We start from the raw sequence: 21412 nt of genomic DNA, 5'->3' as shown, positions 1-21412 counted from the left end.
GGTGAAGCATGTTTGTTTCCGTAAGATCTTCAAGCCACTAAATTGCTCGAACCAAGTTAGCGCATTTTATTATAAAAAAAGTTAAATTTGCATAACTTTACTATGTATAATCTACACACTCAGGACGCGGTTTGTTATTGGTTCGACGAAACAGCCACAGAATTGGTATCCTCTTCATTCGCTTCTTGCATTATATATAATTTGAAAAAAGCTTTGCAAGAAAACCAGTTACCAGTTATCCAGCTGATGTAAGGATAGATGTCCAGCTAAAAACCACCATGAGAATGATCGCTGAAGTAATCAAATCTACACTAACACGTTGGCTACCAGTGGAGCGACATTCCACCACCACATCTTCGCCGACTCAATCTGCTTAATAAAGAATATAACAAGATACTTAGCAACACATACACGTACATATATAGAAGATGCAACCAAAAGTCGACTGCGCTCCAGAAAATTTCCAATACAAACTGCAGAATCAGCCGCAGCCCAGTAGCGCACCTAGAATTTGCCTCTGGGGGAGAAGGGGTTTTGGTTGGTCACCGTTTTTTTTTTAAGAGGTTACCTCCATTTTGAGTCCTTAAAATGTGTGAGTAACAGTATCGAAATAGGGTCCTGGGGGGGAGGGGGGTTAACCCCCAAAACCACCCTCTGGGTGCGCCACTGCCGCAGCCACAGGGTGCAACATTATCACCAAATGGATCCATGAATGGTAGGCAGCTCAACCAAATACAGGCATATCTTGCATCACAGAGACAACTCCTGGATTTAATACTGACCTCCTTGATCAGAACTCAACATGGTCGATGTGCAGATATGTTGCACAAATGGGGTAAGCTACCATCACCGTCACGCAGCTGCGGCGACGTCCAATTTATCAAGCACATAACGGAGGAGAGCCACCAGCGAGCCTACGAGGGTAGTTCACAAGACTTCCTGTTTGCGACGATCGAGTCGATTAACTATATAAACGACTTCGACGTTTGCCTATAAACTGGGCATGATTTAAGTATTTTTATATCAAGTCAATTTTAAATTAAAAAAAGCAGTTATCTTTTGGTCGGATGGCTGTAACTATCAAAACAGAAATACAGTTTTATCTAACGCACTGTTACACTTCAGTAAAGAATGGAATATTACTATCCAGCAAAAATCTTGACCAAGGGACATAAGCAAACGGAATGCGATTCCGTTCATAGCGCGATTGAAGCAAAATTAAAAAATCGAGATATTTCTCTTCCTAGTCAATATTATCATATTACAAAAGAGGCCCGACCAAAACCATTTCCATATAGAAGTTACTATCTGGTAACCATAAGACCAGGTAGATCAGCTGGCGATCCAACCATAGTGGAAATTAAGGCCATAAAATATAGTAACGGAGAAATAACTAAAAACGAAATTTGATGACGGCTATTCTGCTTTACCAAGACGACCAAAAAAATTATTCATGACAATTCACTCGGGAATGCTCTCCCTTTAATCCAAGAGAAGCGAAAGTTGACCTATTCCAAATTGAACTTTGATTTTGACCTTTGACGTATTCCAAATTGAATTTTCCCGAGATTTTTCCAAGGAAAAATCTCGGGAAAGAGAAATGTGGGATGTAGGAGGATTTCCTGGTTGCGAAATTTAAGGGAGTGGTATGGGTGCAGTTCAATACAGTTGTTCAGAGCTGCAACCAACAAAATAAAGATTGCTGCTGATGTGATGGTAGCCAACCTCCGATAGGGGACGGTACCGCAAGAAGAAGAAATTGAACAACCTTCAAGAATACTTAAACACAATAGGAAAACAAATAAAACACCCTGCCAACCAAAGAAAAAAGAGAAAAGGAATTCATCACGTTATGTTTAACAGCTGACTGTAATTTGTCTTTAGACATTTTTTGACCAATCAAAATTAAAGTTTGTTCAAACTGACCTTGAAAAATAGAAGATTCTCTATTTTTAGAGGACTTGATCAAATTCAGGACGTCATATGCTGTCAATTTTTTGGTTTGGACAAACTAATTTGATCACATATTTGACCTTGACACTGACTTAAGAATATCGATGGCAATAATGACACAATCCAGGAAGGATTTGAGTTACTACATAAATGATACGAATTAATTTAGAAAAAAAACATCCGGGAAGAATTTTCAATAGATACAGAGATCTGTCACTTAGTCTATTTTTGACAGTATGCTAACTTGGACGTCTTTTGTGACTCTTAAACAATGGAAAAAATTGTATTGAAAGCAATTAAATGGTTATAATGTTCCTTTCGAACTTTTGCCACGTTTTTATCAAAATTATTTTGCGCCGTTTCATAAGGGTTAACGACACCTTGGTCCACGGTCCAAAAAATGTCCGCACAAAGGTTTTCAGTCATCGAAGAAACAAAAATTGTTGGTCAGTAGAAAAGTAGCAATAACTATAGCAATTACCTTAGGCCATAGTGATTCTGGAACGTACATTCTCGAACAGGCGCTGCATTTCTGCCCACAGAATTCGAACGCACTACGAATAGTACCGTTGACAACACTTTGCACATCTGCCGTGGGATGGACGAAGTGATAGTTTTTACCACCGCATTCCCCAATTAATCGTGGGAAATTTCTGTAAATGTTTATATTATCTCCTACTTGTTTCCATAACCTTGTAAAAGTCCTAAAAATAAAAACTTATTTATATAAAAAGTTATATATGATATTAGTGACAATGCTTTTTATAGTTTTATACTTTTTTTATCAGATTTTCCTGTTTATCCCAATTGAAAACGAGGTGGCGCCCAACTGGAACACTAAAAGGAGTGAATTCGTAACCAAGTAACTCACTCTATTATATTTAGTAGATTTAGTAGATCCATCACTACAGTTTCTATTCAGAAAACTTTTCTTATTTAACCACAAACATCTAATACAAAATAAACAATACTCACGGGACACTTCCAGTGAAGTTAATTCCGGCCAAGTGTGGGGATGAGGTAATGGTATCTCCAAATACTGGTCCATCTGCAGGTACAAAATTGACTACGCCAGGAGGTACTCCAGCTTCTCTGCAGATTTTAAAGATTACCCAATTCGAGAGTAAAGCTGTATCACTGGGTTTCCATAAAACGGCGTTACCCTGCGGTATTATATATTATAAAAATGGTATCATTATTATTTAGTCTTCACAAGTAACCGTTGCATTAAATAGGAACTGTAATCTTGATACATTTATTCCGCTATATTTATTAAAAAGGAACATAAGTCCAACATATAGTTAATATCTATTTCTTCCTAGTCAAAAACTATGACACTGAAAACTTTGTTTTCAAAACTTCCACAAAATTTATTTTAAATTCTTATCACTACAGCTGTTTCGGCTAATTGCCTTTCTCAAGTGATCTGTTTTTGGCATGGGTTTACACTTTATAGTCTCTAATGAAATAGGTTGAGGAGGGGAGAACTGTTTGTCTCAAGCTGGTCATTCAGAATTATATCTGTGTTTTTTAATTTGTTGATTTCAATAGATTCTAACAAAGATAGCTTAAGGCCTTTATTTTGAATGTGTAGAATTTTAAATTCGTCATTAAAAGAATGATTATGATCTAGAAGGTGAAGTGCGTATGTAGAATCTGTTTTTCTATTATTGAAAGCCCTTTTATGTTCTGCTATTCGTTTATTAAAATTTCTACCTGTTTGACCAATGTAAGTTTTTGGGCAGTCGCCACATTTAAGTTTGTACACACCACTGTGTAAGTGTTTTTTATGTTGGCTCTTGTTGTTTTTAATATATTTGCCTAGGTTGTTATTTGTTCTGAAAGCTGGTGTTATTCCTTTCTTTTTTATGCGTTTGGCTATTTTTGTTGATATTTTGCCTGTATATGTAATCGAGCAGAAGGTACTGGGTTTTTTCTCTGGTGGTGGAAATACTAAGTTCAGGGCTTTCTTGTGTAGTTTTTGATTTAACATTTTATTAATTGTTTGTTCGTTGTATCCATTGTTTACTGCTATTTGCTTAATGATACTTAATTCTGTCTCAAAATTGTATTTTGACATAGGAATTGCTGTTAATCTATGTAACATACTATGATAGGCTGCCAGTTTATGTTGTGTGGGATGGGATGATGAATTGTGAATAGTGGTGTCAGTATGGGTAGGTTTATGAAATATGGAGAAGTCATGTTTGTTTTTAAGTCTGGTAATTTTTAAATCTAAAAAATTAATGGATTGATTTTGTTCTGTTTCTATTGTAAATTCAATATGACTATGAAGACAATTAATATACGATAAAAATTGGTCGAGTTGCCTCGATTGCCAAAATCAATCCATTAATTTTTTAGATTTAAAAATTACCAGACTTAAAAACAAATATGACTTCTCCATATTTCATAAACCTACCCATACTGACACCACTATTCACAATTCATCATCCCATCCCACACAACATAAACTGGCAGCCTATCATAGTATGTTACATAGATTAACAGCAATTCCTATGTCAAAATACAATTTTGAGACAGAATTAAGTATCATTAAGCAAATAGCAGTAAACAATGGATACAACGAACAAACAATTAATAAAATGTTAAATCAAAAACTACACAAGAAAGCCCTGAACTTAGTATTTCCACCAGCAGAGAAAAAACCCAGTACCTTCTGCTCGATTACATATACAGGCAAAATATCAACAAAAATAGCCAAACACATAAAAAAGAAAGGAATAACACCAGCTTTCAGAACAAATAACAACCTAGGCAAATATATTAAAAACAACAAGAGCCAACATAAAAAACACTTACACAGTGGTGTGTACAAACTTAAATGTGGCGACTGCCCAAAAACTTACATTGGTCAAACAGGTAGAAATTTTAATAAACGAATAGCAGAACATAAAAGGGCTTTCAATAATAGAAAAACAGATTCTACATACGCACTTCACCTTCTAGATCATAATCATTCTTTTAATGACGAATTTAAAATTCTACACATTCAAAATAAAGGCCTTAAGCTATCTTTGTTAGAATCTATGGAAATCAACAAATTAAAAAACACAGATATAATTCTGAATGACCAGCTTGAGACAAACAGTTCTCCCCTCCTCAACCTATTTCATTAGAGACTATAAAGTGTAAACCCATGCCAAAAACAGATCACTTGAGAAAGGCAATTAGCCGAAACAGCTGTAGTGATAAGAATTTAAAATAAATTTTGTGGAAGCTTTGAAAACAAAGTTTTCAGTGTTTTATTGTTACATAAAATGAATTTCCATCAAGTAACGGTCGAATCCATCAATTATTTAAAAACTATGACGTCTTGCGTTTGGTCATATTGATGTTTCTGATATTTAACAATATTTTAATTGCCAAAATTTTTATTTTATTTTATTGTTTATTGTTTAAAAAACAATAAAGTTGATTACAAAATTTACTCAGTTGAGAAAAAAGTAGCAATAACAAAAATGTTTTATTTGGGCAATAAACTAATTCCAAATCATTCAACAATTCAAAAAGTTTTACAAAATTTTGAAAATATTGGGACCGTAATTTCTAGTTGTACCTGTACAAAAAATATTGCTGAGATACCAAGAAATTTAGAAAATCAAAATAATAAATGTATTAACAGCAATAGCAGAAAATCATAGAACAAATTCTCGGACCATTCCAGACCAGTTTATTCATATTCATAATTCCACAGCCTTAAAAATTTTAAAAAGGAATAAATTCCGTTCATATAAATTTCAAAGTCACCAAGAACTAAGAAAAGAAGATGCTGAGAGACAACCGGAATTTTGTTAAGATATTTTAGATAGGGCTAATGTAGGCAGACAATTTTTAAAAAACATTTTGTTTAGTGACGAATGTACATTTACATTAAATATTGAACCAAATGATAATAGACGAACATGAAATTCGAACAACCTGGTGTAATTATATAAGTGAACTGTATAATGATGATAGACCCGAAGAACTGGAGACTTTAGTTGAAGGTGAAGGACCAGAAATACTAAAATCAGAAATACTGCATGCTATAAAGTTAGCAAAGAACAAGAAAGCCGTTGGCCCTGATAACATACCGACAGAGATGTTAAAGCTTATAAATGAGGAAAACATTGGAATACTGGTCAAGCTTTTCAATGATGTTTATTCGACTGGTGATATCCCTGAAGATTGGTTAAAGTCCGAATTCATAACACTACCAAAAAAACAACGTCCGAAAAACTGTAGCGATTATAGAATGATAAGTCTTATGAGCCACACTTTGAAAATATTTCTACGCATCATCCACAGTAGAATCAGAGATAAATGTGAAGAAGACCAGGATGAAACACAATTTGGCTTCAGAAATGGACTGGGAACTCGGGACGCCCTTTTTGCACTAAATGTATTACTGCAGAAATGTCGAGATCAAAGGAAAGACGTCTTTGCTGTATTTATTGACTATTAAAGGGCCTTTGATCGAGTACAGCATCACAAATTAATTACAATATTAAAAGATAAAGGAGTTGATAGTCAAGTCATACGATTCATAGAAAAGTTATACTGGCGTCAAACAGCGACAGCTCGCATAAACGGAAAATCAACAGAAATATGTAAAATACAAAGAGGTGTCAGACATGGTTGTATACTATCCCCACTGTTATTTAATTTATATTCAGATAGGATATTTAAAAAAGCGCTGCATAATTTGGAATGGGGCGTGAAAGTTAATGGAATTATGATAAATACAATCAGATATGCAGACGATACAGTTATTTTAAGTGATGACATGAATGGATTACAATGCCTTTTAAATGCCATTGATACAGTGGGAAGAGAGTTTGGCCTAAACATAAACTGTTCAAAAACAAAACACATGGTGTTTAGCCGTTTAGCACATCAAGATGCACGATTATATGTTGATGGTCATATAATTCAAAGAGTGTCCAGTTTTAATTATCTTGGTTGCCATATTACTGAACAACTAGATCCAGATCAAGAGATAAAACGTAGAATCGAGATAGCCCGCACGACCTTTTTAAAAATGAAGTCATTCTTCTGTAATGATAACTTGCAACTTCAATTTCGAAAGCGCATGGTTAAATGCTACATTTGGTCAGTCCTCTTATATGGTGTCGAAGCATGGACATTAAAAATATTGACCATTAATCGTCTGGAGGCCTTTGAAATGTGGCTGCACAGACGTATACTAAAAATTCCATGGACGGCTATGCTAACAAATGTGGCAGTCCTTGAGAGAGCAAATGCTGCTCGCGAGCTGCTTGATAACATCAAATATAGAAAGATGGCCTATTTTGGACACGTAGTAAGGGGAGACCGATATAATATTCTTCAACTTATTATGATGGGTAAAATCGAAGGACGCAGAGGAATTGATAGAAAGCAGGCCTCTTGGTTGAAGAATATCAGGGAGTGGACAGGAATGAGGAAAGCTGAGCAACTCTTTAGAATAGCTCAAGACAGAGACAGTTTCGCCATGTTAATCGCCAACGTCAAGGGGACTTGATAGGGCACGTTAAGAAGAAGAATGAACCAAATGTTCAAAATTATAGTATTTGGTTAACAAGAAAGCCCAAGGATATTATTGAAAGCCATACTCAATATCGTCGAAAAATAAATGTCTGGTTAGGAATATTGTTGGACCATTTTTCTATGAGAAAAATTCAAATTAAAAAAGTTTTTAGACTTGCTACAAGAAGAGATTTTACCGAGACTTGCAGAAGTAGCTCCAGTTGAAGAAGAAATTGGGTTTCAAATGGATGGATGCCCTGCGCACTAGAACTGGGAGGTTAAGGAATTCCTTAAAAACAGCTTTAACAAATTGTTTGATTGGACTTAACTGTAACATTAAGTGGCCTCCGAGATCGGGAGATCTAGCTCCCAAACGATTATTCTATTTGAGGGCATCTAAAATCAAACATCTATTCTGACCAGAAAGTTACAGATATTGAAGTATTAAAAAGGCGAATTATTGAAGAGTGTGCACAAATAACGCCACGCGTTTTGGTTAATGTTAGACGGAGAATTTTACAATCGATTGCGATACTGTTTAGTACAACATGGCGTATTGTGTGAACATTTGTTATAGTTTAGTGTTTAAAAATTATTATGAATTATTTTTAGGAATACGGATCACAGTAAAACTATATTGAAATTCTTGTCCCCACTATTGTCTGAATACAAAATTACATTTCATTAACTTTATTGCTTTGTAAACAATATAATTTATGGTTTACAAAGTAATATTTATTGTTCAGTAGTAATAAAAGTATTTAGTAAAATTTATTGTTTATAATTTAATCATAAAATAAAAAATTTGGCAATTCAAATATTGTCAAACATCTTACATCAATATGATCAAATGCAACACGTCATACACATTCTTGCACTACGTGTGGCCTGACTTTTAGGGATGGCCTAAAAAATGTATTCTATTTTTGCAAAAGTTTGGAGTACGTTTAGTTCGTAGAACAATTTGAACATTTGTTTATAATAAAGATTTCAGTCCTTTATAGTTTTTTATGACTTTTGATGTAAAATAATTAGGGAAGCAGGAATTCAACAATTCAGAATTTCCCACTGAGTTTCCTATGGCCCGCTTGACTATTCATTACCCCCTACCCGGTATAAAGGACACAATTAGGAAACCGATAATAAAATGCGACAAAGGCAACATTCCATTCTAGAATTAGAAATCCGGACTCGAAAAAGTAAAGTAAGTACCGATTACTGCAAGAATCGAAACATTTCAATTTAAATTTAAAAATATTTGGGGTTTGCTTAGTAAAACATTTTTGTAAAACATTTTTTCAAGATAAAAAGAGTTGAAGAAAAAAATGGAAATGAAACAAATCAAAAATCAAATTATTGTTAACTTACCGACATAACAATCACTAAATGTCAGTTTTCCATGGCAAACTTAGAGCAAGTCGAGATAATATATTATATCTATTAGAACTTTACCATTACTTTATACCAGTATGTTATTAATTGATAATTTTCAAATCAAAATATTCCGAACACGGTACACAGTATTAAGTTTTACCAAGAGTACCTTTTTGGGTATTGATTGTATGATCTTTAAGTTCGCTTGGAATTTTGATTAATACTTTTAATATTGTTATGATATTGTTATACAGTGTGTAAAAGCCAAATGGAATAAATTCATTATTTAGGTTACTGTACATATTTATAAAAAATCCCGAAACACGTCAAATTTAAATTATAACTTGACATTCTTTAACGTGAAAATGCAACCCCTACCTTCAACCCCCTTAGAATGACAGGTACAACCCCCAATTTTTAAAATAGGAAGTATAGGCTTGTGATATATCGTTTGAAAGGTCTTTTCATTCTCCATTCAAAAATGTTGTCGCTTTCAAGTTTATTAAGATTAATTAAGATAAAATAAATTAAAATCATGTGGTTACCGAAATTCGCTAAAATATACTCAAAACTTATTTCCCGTTTAGGTCTTTATGATGAGAAAGTGAACAAAAACCATAGCAATGTGGTTTTTAGATGGTAACCATTAAAAAACTTTAAAGAATTTCCGTGGCAACGTTATTTTAACACGCATTAGTAAATTGTTTTATTTAAGTTATCAGTATTTTAATTTAAGTAAAAAGTTCGTTCAATTCAATTCTGAAAAATGGTTAGATTAACGGAAATGCATAAAATAACAGTTTTACAAATGATTGGTTACGGAGATAATACCCGAACACAACAGGAAGTAACTCGCCTATTTCATGAGAAATTTCCTAATTTACCGCCTATATCCCAAGGAACAATAAGTAAAACAGAGAAGCAGTTTCGCGAGTTTGGTCATGTAAGGCAGATAAAAAAAGCAGCTGCCAATGCACTGAGTGATGAACTCAAATTAGATGTGTTGCTTCAGTTTCAGGAAAATCCACATACATCGAGTAGACAGGCATCCACTACATTCAATGCTAGCCATACATCGATATTAAACATATTAAAAGAAAATAAATTGCATCCCTATAAGATGATACCTACTCAGGAGCTCATGGAAGACGATTTTGATAGGAGAACTTTTTTTTGTGAGCAAATGATGGACATGTTGGATAACAATATTATCCAATTAGAAGACGTTATGTTTTCTGATGAGTGTACTTTTTCACTTAACGGTCATGCTAATCGGCAAAATTGCCGCTACTGGGCCACGGAAAATCCTCACTGGATGAGAGAAGAACACACTCAATACCCTCAAAAGGTTAATGTTTGGGCAGGGATCGTAGGAAACAATATCATTGGTCCCTTTTTCATTGAGGGCAACTTGAATGGCAACAATTATTTGGCACTACTTCCAAATGATGTCATTCCAACGTTGGCAAATTTATAGCCTGATCCAGGAAACCCTCAAGTTCCAGCGAATACGATATGGTTTCAGCAGGATGGAGCACCACCACATTACCAACTTAATGTCCGGCAGTACCTCGATACAATATTTCCCAATTGGTGGATAGGGAGGCGAGGATCGATTGAATGGCCAGCGCGATCACCTGATCTTACATTATTAGATTTCTTTTTATGGGGATATGTGAAGAGCCATGTGTACAAAACTAAACCTTCTGATTTAAATGACTTAAAAGAACGAATAACGCTTGCGATTAGGTCGATCACGCCTGTTATGTTAAATAATGTTAGAAGACAGTTTTATTTGAGATTAGGATGTTGCCAAGACATTCGCGGTGAACATTTTGAACATCTACTTCATTAACATTCATAGTTCTTTTTCGTGTTCTACATTTTATTACGTTTTGCATTACATTTTAGTTTTTGATTGTATTGTAGCGAATTTCGGTAACCACATGATTTTAATTTATTTTATCTTAATTAATCTTAATAAACTTGAAAGCGACAACATTTTTGAATGGAGAATGAAAATACCTTTCAAACGATATATCACAAGCCTATACTTCCTATTTTAAAAATTGGGGGTTGTACCTGTCATTCTAAGGGCGTTGAAGGTAGGGGTTGCATTTTCACGTTAAAGAATGTCAAGTTATAATTTAAATTTGACGTGTTTCGGAATTTTTTATAAATATGTACACTAACCTAAATAATGAATTTATTCCATTTGGCTTTTACACACTGTATAGTTGTGTTGGAACGAACCTTGTAACTAGCGCCCTCTAGGAGAGTCAGATATAAAAACAAATTATTAGGATGTATCAGCTTCCAAAACATATTCGTATAAAATTTCATCACGATGTTCCCAGTAGTTTCGCCAAAATCGTAAAAAATGTGTAAATTTTTTTTTTCAACGCCCAAATTTATGATTCTAAAGAAAAATATTTTATATTTACCATAAGGGCTGGAGTGTATGCCAAATTCCCTCCTATAGCTGTAAAATTAAATGGCGATACCGCTGCTATGAAACCGTCGATCCCACGATACCTCATGGAATTTTTTGTAACTCTTGGGTCCTCTGATATGGGTTGATATTTACTTGCTTCCTTTAGGAAATAGGCATTCAGTCTAAAAAAGAATTCAGAATCAATAAACAGAATACTTATAACTAAAGTTTCATTTTTATCGAATAAATTTTGTATCTCATTGAGAGTATTCTGTTCGTATTCCCTCTTCTTACGTCGAAGGATACGTTTTTCCTCACTTCTACGATGTCTATGGTGTACTTTTTTTCTCCGTGTACAACCTGCGTCGATGATTTTTTGATATGTTGCGTTCTTTTTATTTGTGGTCATTTCGTACTCATGATCATATATATATATATATATATATATATATATATATATATATATATACAAAGATTTCCACAGTTTTCACTGTATTCCTTCACTCAACCGTTTTCTCCAATTTTTCCTGTTTAGCCAGTCCCCTTCATGATCAAACCAATGATTTCTTTTTTCTGACTTGGTTTTTCCCAATATTTCAACCGATTTTTGTTAACACAATATCTCGTATATTTGACCATAGTTGGTTCTTCTTCTAAGTTTTCTGTCCTTATTTATCTTCTTCATCTTTTAGTTTATTAATGTCGTTTTTTCTCTCTTTTCCCGATCTCCTTTTTTAAATTGGATATTCTCTCTTTAAATCGTGCTTTAACTTAATAGTAATCACTATCTATGTTTGCTCCTCTAAAAGACCTAACATCTAATAAGTTAGAGCAGTGTCTTGCATCGATGATTATAAGATCTATTTGGTTAATCGTTTCATTATCAGGAGATTTCCAAGTTCCCTTAGTATATCTTTATGAGGAAATCGTGTCCCAGCTATTAACATGTTCTTAGACATCGCAAAGTTAAATGTACAATGTATGTTCGAGCGTATTTCCCATGTAACATCCCGTAAGAAATCGCCAAGGTCTATTCTGGTTATTTTTGACGCTTTTTGACAAAGGGGCACTATATCGTATCTTCGTTGTTATTGGTCCAATTGAAACGTGTGATACGTCAAATGAAAGGGTTTGTACACCAAAGGTAACAGAGAAAAACAAACATAATGATTTCCAACATTTGATAGGAGAAGGAAACTGAAGAGGGAGCAAACCAAAAGACAAACGAGGAAAATTTTGACGGCATGCATATTGTGACAAACGCTGTCCTTTTATATAAAAAATATATTGATTGTATGAATGAATAATTTCAGTATTAACATAATTAACAAATTATTTTGAAAATATAATTCAGGTGATTGCATACTAATATTTACCTGAAAAAGTCAATCAGTTCCGCGGCCGAATCAATTTCAGCCTGTATCATAGTTTTTGCTTGACCTAACATAGTAGCAGCGTTCAACTTGGCTCTGTATTGATTGGCCATCAAGTTTGCTGCTTTGTCCCAAATCCTTATCCTAAAAAAATTCAATAAAATATCTACGTTAAAATATTTTGGTTATACTCAAAAGAAAGCAAATTCAAGACCTGGCCAGTCATTATTTGCCATTAAAAATATACTTCATTGCCAATGAAAATTGTACAATTTTATAGACAAAGCTTATGAATCGAGTATCGAATCAAATCGAATCAAATATCGAATTTAATTGAATCGATTATCGAATCTATTATTGAATCGATTATCGATTATCGAAACGAATCGAATATATTAATTATCGAATCAACTATTAAGTCAAATCGAATCGATTATTGAATTGAATCGATTATTCAATCTAATCGATTATCGAATCAAATATCAAATCTAATCGAATCAAATATCGAATCGAATTGAATCAACTATCGAATCGATTCGATTATCGAATCAAATTAATTATCGAATAGAATAGAAATAAAATAGAATAGAATAAAATAAATTTAAGTAAATTAAAACCATCGCTCCTTGCTTAGACTATAGGAAAGCTATGCTTCCCCTTTTCTGTCACTCTCGGAGTGCCACATCCCGTTTTTTTAATAATTTATTAATCTATAAACAACTATTTATTCTCAAAACACTTGCCTTTCTGCAATATGTACAGCATCCCATTTCTTTTGGGCTTCACAAGCTACATCAATAGCTTTTTTAACAAGATTCTTATCAGCATAATAAAATTTGGCTAATTTTTTCTTGTGATCATGTGGCATTACCTAAAAAACAACCGAATGTGTTATACTACATAACTATTTTAAATTTTAATTTGGTATAGTCAGTTTTTTGATAAAATTTTATATTTGACTTATTAGTTAGGGTTAATTAAAACGTGGTTTTATTATCCTAACTTTGAAACATCCTGTGGAATAATTCCGTTTGTGAATTTTCGTAAAACCTTATTTTTCGGTTGCAACCATGTCTCCTAAGCATTGTGTTTTTTGTTTCATGTCAAAATATGCCTTGGTTCATTTTTTAGAGCCAAATGAATTTGCCACCCACAATTTAGGACTTTTTTAATTATGATTATTTTGGAGTTATTTTGTGATACGACGAGGTGGCTTTGGTGAATGATGATCATGGTTTTTAGTGTCAAAGATTGTGCAAAAACTGTTGTTTTGGTTGAAGATGGGCGAAAGTATGAATATGTGGCTAGAGTACTACACACTCATCGCTCTACCATCCAAAAGGTAGTGGAACGTTTTATACGAACTGGAACAAACAAGCGTAAAGCGGGAAGTAGCAGGAAGCGCAAAACTACCGCTTTAGATGATCGTTTTATACGAGTCAACGCTTTGCGGGACCGTCATTTAACAATCAGCTTCAAGAGGTTCGAGGCAATCTGTAAGTGTATTTACAGTTCGTCGAAGATTACATGAATTTGGTTTGCAAAGTTGCAGACCAGCAACTGGGCCCAAATTGCTTCCACGGTACAAAGTGGCTAGACTACAATTTTCTAGGGAACATTTACATTGGAATTTAGGAGAATGAATTAATGTTCTTTTTACGGATGAGTCGAGGTACTGTCTTCACTCATCAGATGGAAGAGAACGAGTATGGCGTCGAACTGGGACTGGAGAGAGATTTGCGGAAAGCGCTTTCAGTCCCTGCGTTAGCCATGGAGGGGGTTCGGTGATGGTATGGGCAGGAATATCCCGAGAGGTGCACACTGGTAATTTGAGTAAATTTCAGCGAATCACGTTGTACCCTTTTCTGAATATATCGGCGATGATTTTCTATTAATGCAAGATAATGCGCGACCCCACTCTGCATTGTGTGTCACGCAATATTTAGAGAAAGTTGGTATTAATAAAATGAACTGGCCAGCGTGTTCGCCAGATCTGAACCCAATAGAGCACGTTTGGGACATGCTTGGTAGAAATATTAGAGGTCGCGAAGTCGCACCAGCCTCAATTAACGAACTTCGCTTGTCTCTAGAAGAGGAATGGCAAAACATCCAGCAAGACGATATTCGCAACCTCATAGACAGCATAAGCCGACGTGTACAGGCAGTTATAAAGGCTAGGGGAGGCAATACAAAGTTTTAAGTTAATTTTTAGTAGTTTTTCTTTGTTATTTGGTTACCTAAGTTAAGTTACATTGTTGTTTTTTTTATATTTTGTTATTGTTATCATTGTTCATTAAAACCAAGATCATGTCGTTGCTTTTAATAATTATTTAAATACAGTGCTTCTGGGATGTTGATATAACACTCCTATATCAGTCACCAAAGCCCCCATCGTCGTATTACAAATTAATACAAAGGATAATTGTAATAATAGGAAAAGTCGTAAATTGTGGGTGGCAAAGTCATTTCGCTTCTAAAAATGAACCAATCCATATTTTCACATGAAACAAAAAACATAATACTTAGAAGACATGGTTGCAACCACAAAACAAGGTTTTCCGAAAATTCGCAAACGGAATTATTCCACAGGATGTTTCAAATTTAGGATAAAAAACCACCTTTCGATTAACCCCGTATAATAAATCAAATACAAAATTTTATTAAAAAACTCACTATACTAAATTAAAATTTATAAATTTTTACACGGTGTGCTAAAAAATCATCAAAATAGTGCTAAAAATAAAAAAAAAACTGAAATACTTCGTTGTATTTTTTTGCATCTAAGTGTATATACAGTATGGTGGAAATGAAAGGAATAAATTCGTTATTTCGTAAACCGGAGACTTTAAGGAAAAATCCTGAAACCCATCGATTTTTATTTTTAAAATAAGCTATTCGTTTTTATTTTTGACGTCATCTATGTGAGCGTGATGACGTCATTGCTAAAATTTTTAAATAGAAAGGGGGGTATTGTAATACATCATTTGAAAGGTCTTTTAAATACCTATTCAGCTATATCAATATGTCTACGTAATTAAAGTTTGTAATTGTTTAAAAAAATTATTAAATTTTTATTATTACAATAAATATTTATTAAGTATTATTCAATAAATACAACGAAACCTAAATTAAGTGCTCAAATTGTTTACCTTCAGCTAAAATACAATGAGAAAGGCGTGCCGCGAACTCTTCTCTAACATTCTCTAAAACTTCCGGAGTTATTTGAACAACCTCATTACGTATTCTTTCTTTCAGTTCATTAATATTTTGTAGTCTATTTTGATACACCTTACTTTTTAAATATCCCCATAGAAAGAAATCAAGAGGAGTCAAATCAGGTGACCTAGGTGGCCATTTTATTGTTCCTCTTCGACCTTTCCACCGATTTGGAAAGACGTTGTTTAAGTAGTTGCGTACCAAGACAGCATAGTGTGGAGGCGCACCATCTTGCTGTAGCCATAAATCATTTCTGTTTGGAAACAACCGGTTCAATTCTGGAAGCAAGAAATTTTGAAGAAATTCTAAATATCGAGGACCTGTTAAGTTTTCTTCGAAAAAGTATGGTCCAATACACCTATTATCTATTATTCCCACCCAAACATTAATTTTCTCTGGGTATTGAGTACGGTACTCTTGCATCAAGTGTGGATTTTCCGTAGCCCAGTACCGATAAGTTTGACGATTGACATGACCGTTTAGTAGAAATGTAGCTTCATCAGAGAAAATAATCTTTTTTAAAAACATCTGATCTGTGTTATTTCTTGTACTAAACTTACTTTGTAGGGATGCCACTTTTCCTTCTTTAGCTGTTTAAGAACTGTTGAATGGTCCATGTCATTATCTAATGCTACTTGCCGTGAACTGTTATGAGGATTATCTTGAAAAGCTAACAGAACGTCTACTTGTTGGTTTTCAGATATTGGTTTTCTACTACCTTTAGGTTACCTTTTAACATGACCCGTTTCTCTAAATTTTTTCTCAATTTTGCTTACAGTGGATTGTGAAATTGGTTCTCGACGGGGGTATTTATTATTAAATAACGCACATACTTCTTTCTGCGTACGTGTTTTATCTCCATAACCAATCATTATGAGAATTTCAATTCTTTGCGTTTCAGTTAGCTTCATGTTCAAAGATACAAAGACTTTTTGAACACTTTTACTACAATAATACTATGAATCACTTGACAGAAAGATAATTAAGTTTGAATGTCCAACTATCAATGTTCATATTGATAAGGTAACTAGTTTTTTTAAAAAGGTAAAAAGTAGATAAAAAAGACATTTCGTTACCAGTGATGGCCTTTATAAAATTTATTTTTGGGTGTCAATAATACATCATATCAATACTTAATAAATATTTATTGTAATAATAAATATTTAATAATTTTTTTAAACAATTACAAACATCAAATACTCAGACATATTGATATGACTGAATAGGTATTTAAAAGACCTTTCAAATGATGTATTACAATACCTCCCTTTCTATTTAAAAATTTTAGCAATGACGTCATCACGCTCACATAGATGACGTCAAAAATAAAAATGTATTCTTACGAATAGCTTATTTAAAAATAAAAATCGACGGGTTTCAGGATTTTTCTTTAAAGTCTCCGGTTTACGAAATAACGAATTTATTCCTTTCATTTCCACCATACTGTATAATAGCTTATGTATACACATACACTGTACATACACATGTAGATAAAAGTAAGAACAATGATTTAAAAAAATCGATATTCGAGTTCAGTGTCGATCAGGAGATCATACATTTAAAGGAGGTTTACTATCTAGATTGAGTAATCCAATGGCATTAGTTGCGCTATAATTACAATACATAATACAAGCGGTCAATGAATTAAGTAATGTCGGTTGGATGCAGGCATATAACCATAGAAGTCAGAACCACTTTTTTTATCTTCAATACCCATATTTTTTAATACAGAAATATGTTGATAAAATATGTTAAATATGAACATGTAACAAAAATAATAATCGATAAACAAAATGTATTTTTTTGTATATGACACATTAAATAAAGAATTTAACAGTAAAACCCTATAAAATAATGATATTCATTCGTTATGATGTGTTCTGTAGCAGAAAATACAAAAAAAAACAAATACAAACAGAGAATGCATCATAACGAATCTCAGAACTATATATTTTATACAGTGTGTAAAAGCCAAATGGAATAAATTCATTATTTAGGTTACTGTACATATTTATAAAAAATCCCGAAACACGTAAAATTTAAATTATAACTTGACATTCTTTAACGTGAAAATGCAACCCCTACCTTCAACCCCCTTTGAATGACAGGTACAACTCCCAATTTTTAAAATAGGAAGTATAGGCTTGTGATATATCGTTTGAAAGGTCTTTTCATTCTCCATTCAAAAATGTTGTCGCTTTCAAGTTTATTAAGATTAATTAAGATAAAATAAATTAAAATCATGTGGTTACCGAAATTCGCTACAATACAATCAAAAACTAAAATGTAATGCAAAACGTAATAAAATGTAGAACACGAAAAAGAACTATGAATGTTAATGAAGTAGATGTTCAAAATGTTTACCGCGAACGTCTTGGCAACATCCTAATCTCAAATAAAACTGTCTTCTAACATTATTTAACATAACAGGCGTGATCGACCTAATCGCAAGCGTTATTCGTTCTTTGAAGTGATTTAAATCAGAAGGTTTAGTTTTGTACACATGACTCTTCACATATCCCCATAAAAAGAAATCTAATAATGTAAGATCAGGTGATCGCGCTGGCCATTCAATCGATCCTCGCCTCCCTATCCACCGATTGGGAAATATTGTATCGAGGTACTGCCGGACATTAAGTTGGTAATGTGGTGGTGCTCCATCCTACTGAAACCATATCGTATTCGCTGGAACTTGAGGGTTTCCTGGATCAGGATATAAATTTGCCAACGTTGGAATGACATCATTTTGAAGTAGTGCCAAATAATTGTTGCCATTCAAGTTGCCCTCAATGAAAAAGGGACCAATGATATTGTTTCCTACAATCCCTGCCCAAACATTAACCTTTTGAGGGTATTGAGTGTGTTCTTCTCTCATCCAGTGAGGATTTTCCGTGGCCCAGTAGCGGCAATTTTGCCGATTAGCATGACCGTTAAGTGAAAAAGTACACTCATCAGAAAACATAACGTCTTCTAATTGGATAATATTGTTATCCAACATGTCCATCATTTGCTCACAAAAAAAAGTTCTATCAAAATCGTCTTCCATGAGCTCCTGAGTAGGTATCATCTTATAGGGATGCAATTTATTTCTTTTAATATGTTTACTATCGATGTATGGCTAGCATTGAATGTAGTGGATGCCTGTCTACTCGATGTATGTGGATTTTCCTGAAACTCAAGCAACACATCTAATTTGAGTTCATCACTCAGTGCATTGGCAGCTGCTTTTTTTATCTGCCTTACATGACCAAACTCGCGAAACTGCTTCTCTATTTTACTTATTGTTCCTTGGGATATAGGCGGTAAATTAGGAAATTTCTCATGAAATAGGCGAGTTACTTCCTGTTGTGTTCGGGTGTTATCTCCGTAACCAATCATTTGTAACACTGTTATTTTATGCATTTCCGTTAATCTAACCATTTTTCAGAATTGAATTGAACGAACTTTTTACCTAAATTAAAATATTGTCAACTTAAATAAAACAATTTACTAATGCGTGTTAAAATAACGTTGCCACGGAAATTCTTTAAAGTTTTTTAATGGTTACCATCTAAAAACCACATTGCTATGGTTTTTGTTCACTTTCTCATTATCAAGACCTAAACGGGAAATAAGTTTTGAGTATATTTTAGCGAATTTCGGTAACCACATGATTTTAATTTATTTTATCTTAATTAATCTTAATAAACTTGAAAGCGACAACATTTTTGAATGGAGAATGAGAAGACCTTTCAAACGATATATCACAAGCCTATACTTCCTATTTTAAAAATTGGGGGTTGTACCTGTCATTCTAAGGGGGTTGAAGGTAGGGGTTGCATTTTCACGTTAAAGAATGTCAAGTTATAATTTAAATTTGACGTGTTTCGGGATTTTTTATAAATATGTACAGTAACCTAAATAATGAATTTATTCCATTTGGCTTTTACACACTGTAGAATGAACATTACAGCGATATGTGGAATTGCATTGCCGTAAAGTAAAATGGCTATTCTATGTTGCTGATTCGAAAGACTATTTAAAAAATAATGTATAATTTACCTGATATCTAACATCGTTATTTTTAATTTCTTGATCGCCGATAACAATGGGAACATCCTCGGTCTGCGACGAAGCTTCTTTCAATGCTTTTTCTAATTCTGATCTTTCTTTGGACCCTTTCAAATACTCTAGCACAGGTTCGTTCTTGACTGCAAAATCATTGATTTTCATGTCAGGTAGCACCGAAGCCATACATCGTACACCCGCTCTGAAATCGAAAAAGTAATGAAATTACATTTTAGAAACTAAATCAAGACAGTATTTTACAGATGTATGCGATATTATTGTTTACTCGACATTGTTGACAAAATATCAGAAAATACTACTTCAGAAATTTTCATAAAATGCAGTGATAAGCTGTTTTGATATCAATACATCCCTACCAAGTTTTGAGATTTGCATAACTATTCTTTTTTTTTCTGAAAAAGTTGTCTGTAACGTCAAATCTCTAAATAGACAAGTTTTCAAGTTATGAGCAAAATAATGAGTTTGACGTTTTGTTTGTTTATTTAAAAATATTTCCACTACAAAATTGATGAATCCCTAAATGAGTCTTTTTGTAATATCTCATACTACACATTTCAATTGTCAAACTCGTCTAAACAGTTGTGTGAAGTAAAAAAAACTCCCTTCTCGTTTGTCCTACTGTACCGGGTGGTCCAATAAGCCGATCTCTAGGCTATATATCAGAAACTATTCATGTTATAACTTTAGGAGAAAAAATTCCTTGGTAAAAGTGGCCAAAAGAAATCGCTGGAAATAACTTTCAAGTTTCTGGGTTAACCGCTAGGGGGCGTAACCTGTGAAGAAAAATTTGAAAACCAGTTTTTTGTGAAATATATGCCCAATTATACCAAATATTAAATAAGTAAACTAGAAAGAGGCCTAAATTCCGCACAAAGTTGTTTAAGTACTTTTTTTATTTTTTCAAATAAAGGGTAGGGGAGAGTGGGAAAGTATTTTTGGATAAATACCTATAACATTGGTTTGGATCAACCGATTTTAACGAAATTTGTGTCATTAGAAAGAGTGGGGATGATTTAATTTATATCTACTATAAAACAATTGCATTTAGTTTTAATTGTCATGGGTAGAGGGTACTTTCGAATAGAAAAAATTAAAATTTGCTTTTCTTCAAAATGTCTAATGGAAACACCAATTTATTGTAAATTATAAAGGAACTGGATTAAATTCGTAACAAAATGGCGCAAACCGCATGATGATAGCTTTTGTCGAACTCGAGATATGAATAAAAACGCATAAACATAAGTAAGTATAATATTGACTCACCCTTTATTATAACTTAAAATTAAATATGTGAAAGATCATACAAATATCTCGATCATTAAAACTTAATGTCCAATTAAATGTTCAAATTTTTTTCCATCGTTGTCCACACAAAGATGTAATCTTTCGCGCGTAGACATAACAGCTGCTTCAATCTCAGCTGATGATATACTATTTATTGCGTTTATAATGCGCTGTTTCA

The 21412-nt window shown here is 33.4% G+C and overlaps 1 protein-coding gene across 1 annotated transcript in view; it reads right to left on the bottom strand.

Annotated features, from left to right (window-relative positions):
* P5CDh1 (delta-1-Pyrroline-5-carboxylate dehydrogenase 1) overlaps nucleotides 1–21412 on the bottom strand; it is a 54591-nt gene that overhangs the window by 11615 nt on the left and 21564 nt on the right. The window contains exons 2-7 of the mRNA XM_072536630.1: nucleotides 19924–20131; nucleotides 13410–13537; nucleotides 12670–12810; nucleotides 11304–11475; nucleotides 2929–3116; nucleotides 2435–2657 (exon numbers count right to left, since the gene is read on the bottom strand). Coding sequence (XP_072392731.1) covers nucleotides 2435–2657; nucleotides 2929–3116; nucleotides 11304–11475; nucleotides 12670–12810; nucleotides 13410–13537; nucleotides 19924–20131 — 1060 coding nt within the window. The remainder of the gene's footprint in view (nucleotides 1–2434; nucleotides 2658–2928; nucleotides 3117–11303; nucleotides 11476–12669; nucleotides 12811–13409; nucleotides 13538–19923; nucleotides 20132–21412) is intronic.

The sequence above is a fragment of the Diabrotica undecimpunctata genome, chromosome 7 (genome assembly GCF_040954645.1).
Source record: "Diabrotica undecimpunctata isolate CICGRU chromosome 7, icDiaUnde3, whole genome shotgun sequence".
In the NCBI taxonomy this organism is placed as follows: Eukaryota; Metazoa; Arthropoda; class Insecta; order Coleoptera; family Chrysomelidae; genus Diabrotica; species Diabrotica undecimpunctata.
Note: the sequence above shows the minus strand (reverse complement) of the source record. Positions and strands in the feature narration are given on the sequence as shown.